The sequence below is a fragment of the Procambarus clarkii genome, chromosome 52 (assembly GCF_040958095.1).
Source record: "Procambarus clarkii isolate CNS0578487 chromosome 52, FALCON_Pclarkii_2.0, whole genome shotgun sequence".
Classification (NCBI taxonomy): Eukaryota; Metazoa; Arthropoda; class Malacostraca; order Decapoda; family Cambaridae; genus Procambarus; species Procambarus clarkii.
In genome coordinates this window covers 3,202,449-3,207,585 of record NC_091201.1, presented here as the reverse complement: position 1 = coordinate 3,207,585, position 5,137 = coordinate 3,202,449, and the positions used below count along the sequence as shown (strand labels likewise).

Genomic DNA, 5,137 nt, shown 5'->3' with positions numbered 1-5,137 from the left:
GGGCATGGTCCACGGTGCTGGGGCATGGTCCGGGGTGCTGGGGCATGGTCCAGGGTGCTGGGGCATAGTCCGGGGTGCTGGGGGCATGGTCCTGGGTGCTGGGGGCATGGTCTAGGGTGCTGGGAGTATGGTCCGGGGTGCTGGGGCATGGTCCGGGGTGCTGGGACATGGTCCAGGGTGCTGGGGCATGGTCCAGGGTGCTGGGGCATGGTCCACGGTGCTGGGGCATGGTCCGGGGTGCTGGGGCATGGTCCAGGGTGCTGGGGCATAGTCCGGGGGTGGGACGGAGTGGAGGAAGAAATAACGTGGAGGTCCTAGGTGGGGGGGGGGATGGCCGGGAGGGGGTCAGGAGAGAGATGGGGTGAAGAGGGGGGAATCACCCCTCTCTAAATGGAGGGGGGGCGATGTTGTAACTTTTACTTTAAAGAGACCAACTCCTTTAAAATAAAGGGTCTGGAGGTCTTTTTGCAATGTGTATTATCTAGAACTGTTGTTTATTTGTGCTCATATTCCATTGTTTCTCAGAGTTGTTTATGTTTGGTGACGTCGCCAGCGTGTGTGATGTATCCTCCATGTTGTGATCAGGTCACCCCCCTGTACATGTTGAGTAGTAGATGGCAGGCCAGCGGGGAGGATGGCAAGCCAGCGTGGAGGATGGCAGGCCAGCGGGGAGGATGGCAAGCCAGCGTGGAGGATGGCAGGCCAGCGGGGAGGATGGCAAGCCAGCGTGGAGGATGGCAGGCCAGCGTGGAGGATGGCAAGCCAGCGTGGAGGATGGCAGGCCAGCGTGGAGGATGGCAGGCCAACGGGGAGGATGGCAGGCCAGCGGGGAGGATGGCAGGCCAGCGGGGAGGATGGCAGACAAGCGTGGAGGATGGCAGGCCAGCGTGGAGGATGGCAAGCCAGCGTGGAGGATGGCAGGCCAGCGTGGAGGATGGCAGGCCAACGGGGAGGATGGCAGGCCAGCGTGGAGGATGGCAGGCCAACGGGGAGGATGGCAGGCCTGCGGGGAGGATGGCAGGCCAGCGGGGAGGATGGCAGACAAGCGTGGAGGATGGCAGACCAGCGTGGAGGATGGCAGGCCAACGGGGAGGATGGCAGGCCAGCGGGGAGGATGGCAGGCCAGCGGAGAGGATGGCAGGCAAGCGGGGAGTATGGCAGGCCAGCGTGGAGGATGGCAGGCCAGCGGGGAGGATGGCAAGCCAGCGTGGAGGATGGCAGGCCAGCGTGGAGGATGGCAGGCCAGCGTGGAGGATGGCAGGCCAACGGGGAGGATGGCAGGCCAGCGGGGAGGATGGCAGGCCAGCGGGGAGGATGGCAGGCCAGCGGGGAGGATGGCAGGCAAGCGGGGAGTATGGCAGGCCAGCGGGGAGGATGGCAAGCCAGCGTGGAGGATGGCAGGCCAGCGGGGAGGATGGCAAGCCAGCGTGGAGTATGGCAGGCCAGCGTGGAGGATGGCAAGCCAGCGTGGAGGATGGCAGGCCAGCGTGGAGGATGGCAGGCCAACGGGGAGGATGGCAGGCCAGCGGGGAGGATGACAGGCCAGCGGGGAGGATGGCAGGCAAGCGGGGAGTATGGCAGGCCAGCGTGGAGGATGGCAAGCCAGCGTGGAGGATGGCAGGCCAGCGTCGAGGTTGGCAGGCCAACGGGGAGGATGGCAGGCCAGCGGGGAGGATGGCAGGCCAGCGGAGAGGATGGCAGGCAAGCGGGGAGTATGGCAGGCCAGCGTGGAGGATGGCAGGCCAGCGGGGAGGATGGCAGGCCAGCGTGGAGGATGGCAGGCCAACGGGGAGGATGGCAGGCCAGCGGGGAGGATGGCATGCCAGCGGGGAGGATGGCAGGCCAGCGGGGAGGATGGCAGGCAAGCGGGGAGTATGGCAGGCCAGCGTGGAGGATGGCAAGCCAGCGTGGGGGATGGCAGGCCAGCGTAGAGGTTGGCAGGCCAACGGGGAGGATGGCAGGCCAGCGGGGAGGATGGCAGGCCAGCGGAGAGGATGGCAGGCAAGCGGGGAGTATGGCAGGCCAGCGTGGAGGATGGCAGGCCAGCGGGGAGGATGGCAGGCCAGCGTGGAGGATGGCAGGCCAACGGGGAGGATGGCAGGCCAGCGGGGAGGATGGCAGGCCAGCGGGGAGGATGGCAGGCCAGCGGGGAGGATGGCAGGCCAGCGGGGAGAATGGCAGGCCAGCGGGGAGGAGCGAGGATGGCAGGCCAGCGGGGAGGAGCGAGGATGGCAGGCCAGCGGGGAGGAGCGAGGATGGCAGGCAAGCGGGGAGGATGGCAGGCCAGCGGGGAGGAGGGAGGATGGCAGGCAAGCGGGGAGGATGGCAGGCCAGCGGGGAGAAGGGAGGATGGCAGGCAAGCGGGGAGGATGGCAGGCAAGCGGGGAGGATGGCAGGCAAGCGGGGAGGATGACAGGCAAGCGGGGAGGATGGCAGGCCAGCGGGGAGGAGGGAGGATGGCAGGCAAGCGGGGAGGATGGCAGGCCAGCGGGGAGGAGGGAGGATGGCAGGCAAGCGGGGAGGATGGCAGGCCAGCGGGGAGGAGGGAGGATGGCAGGCAAGCGGGGAGGATGGCAGGCAAGCGGGGAGGAAACTCCGTAATAACCAGAGAAAGCTGCGGTCCTGGATGACGCGCCGCCAATCAGGAATCACTTTCTCCCGTCTGGCCTCCAGTGCTCTTCCCGGAAGGTCCGTCCCTCATCCCGAGGTTGTACTGACCGTGGTCGTGTTGACCCTCACGCTCCTCGGATCAACACTAACGTCGTCCCATCACTAAACCTACAATGACAGTCGTCATAATCAGGTCTATCATTAATTGGTTATTTACCAGGATATAATCACATCCCTGGAAACACAAACCGAAACTGTCTCTATTTTCCGCTTGTTACGACTTCAAATAAAGTTGTTACATCTTGGCTTTACGTGTTTATTACGTATTAAAACGTTGTTACAACTTGCTAGATTGGTTGTTATAACTGGTTAGGAGGTGGTAAAACTTGTTCGAACGTTGTACCAACGTCATAGTTTCGGTGTGTGTTTGGCGGGATAAATCTACACGTATAAATAATTATAATAGTTATAATAATATAATAGTTCAGGGTAGGAATGTGGTGGAGCGTGTATGAGAGGCAGACGAAAGTATTCCTCAAGATGTTCCCCAGACACAAAACCGGTTTTAGCGAAGGTCATGTTTATCATTATCGCCTGGAGGCGACACGGGGCGGGAGCACACACCATTACCTCTGGAGACTCCTTCACTGTGTTGACACTTGACACCTGGGCCACCTGTGACTGCCTTCACACTTAGGACACCTGTGTGAAGGCATCGTATTGATTCACTGGTTTGTGCTTCTATCCTCCTTTCCTCAGTTACCTTGTCACGGTGATGTTGCCTGACAATACCTCTAATTTGTGGTAGAGTCTTGGGTATGAAGTATTCAGTATAGTCTCCTTCAGCGCCTTCAGCAGCCAGCACATCTGCTCGTTCATTCCCACATATTCCAACATGGGAGGAGATCCACAGAAACTTGACTCTTCTCTGATCGATAAGTACTCTCACAGCTCTCTTAATTTCAGCGACTATTGCAAGATTTTCTGCCCGATTTTTACTTAGGCTTTGCAGTGCTGCTTTTGAATCGGTGCAAATCACTGCACCATTAGTGTTCCGTTCAAGAAATCTTAACGCCATAACAATGGCAGTTAGCTCTGCTTGCGTTGAAGAGGCATAGTTCTCAATACGTGCTTTCTCTTCATTTCTGCGTTGAAAGGCATTATTCCTAATTACAGTATATGCTGTACCAGCCCTGTCATTGACAGGGTTAGATGACCCATTAGTGTAGATTTGATCTAGTTCATCTCCGGCTTCTTTATAAATTTCCTCGAGATACTTGTGCCTCATTTCTTGTGGTATCATGTCTGATTTTTTCGTTGCCATTTCATTGATGATAATCCTGCATGAGTCATCCTCCCAGGGAGGTAACCTCTCTACAGGCAGGAGCTCACGGGCTTGCTCAAGCAGGTGAAGCTCTTCAAGGTAGCAGACTGATCTGTGATGTCATTTTTTGCTTGTTACCTCCTGTAAGTAACACAGAACTTAGTATTTTCTTGGGAATGTTCTTGTAATAGGAATCTCTGGCTATCCTAATTGCAAGCTTAGCATTCAGTTCCTTAATTCTGCCTTTAAAAGTAGGGAGGGACAACTTCTATCGTAGATTAGACGTTTTGGCAGTTCTTGGAACTCCAAGAATGATTGTCATGGCTTCATTATGTATGCTTTCGAGCCTTTTCATATCACTTTGAGAGTAGGTGCATAAAACTGGTGCGGCATAGTCTATGGCACAGTACATCAGTAATGTACACTGCACATAGGCTGTGTACATCATTTTAAGCACGGCAATAGACGCTCCATGCCCATTCCAGGTCATAGCTTTCAGTGTCCTGAGTCGACTTTTGCATGTTCCTATGAGTTGGTTGAGCTCCTCTTTCTTTCCCTTGTTAGAGCCGACAGTGACGCCAAGGTACCGATAGTGGTCAACCCATTCAAGTGTTACACCCATTAATTTGTAGTTCTTCATTTTCTCCCCCGTATGTGACGAGAGTATGTTTTTGACTTGTTTGTGGAGAGAATGAAACCGAGCAATACATTTCCTTCCAAGAAGTTCAATGGTCTGTTTAATTTTTTCCAAGGTTAGAGCTTGTATTAGGACTTCATCTGCATACTTCTCTTGTTGCGTCCTTTCCGGAAAATCAATATTTGCAATGACATTCATAAGTACATAGAATAGTGTAGGGCGTAAGACTCCGCCTTGGGGGGTCCCGAGTTCCATACTCATTGTTCTTGAGACTGCTCCATTGAAGCAAACCTTGACTTTCCTTCCTGTGAGGTAGTCTTCAACCCATTTCATGAGTCTCCCCTTGACACCCATGCATGCAAGCTCGTCCAGGATCGCAATCCCCTGCGCTTTGTCGAAGGCTCCTTTGATGTCAACAAATACAGAGTACCTAGCCGTGTCATTAGCCAAGTAATTAACTATACAATTTGCTGTGCTCCGTCCTTTAACAAATCCATTGACTCCCTCCCCTAACCTGCCTATTTTGTGCAACAGTCGGTTTAAGATGATCCTTTCAAGCATCTTGC

The 5,137-nt window shown here is 55.8% G+C and overlaps 1 protein-coding gene across 1 annotated transcript; it reads left to right on the top strand.

The window, feature by feature from the left end:
* Window positions 1-674: 674 nt before the first annotated feature.
* On the top strand, window positions 675-1,538 carry LOC138352028 (circumsporozoite protein-like). The gene has a single exon (XM_069304200.1). The coding sequence runs from the start codon at window positions 675-677 to the stop codon at window positions 1,536-1,538; it is 864 nt and encodes a 287-aa protein (XP_069160301.1).
* The last annotated feature ends 3,599 nt before the right edge of the window (window positions 1,539-5,137 follow it).

What these genes read in the sequence shown, in the direction of transcription:
- LOC138352028 (XM_069304200.1), top strand. Translation starts at nt 675, where the DNA reads ATGGCAAGCCAGCGTGGAGGATGGCAGGCCAGCGGGGAGGATGGCAAG.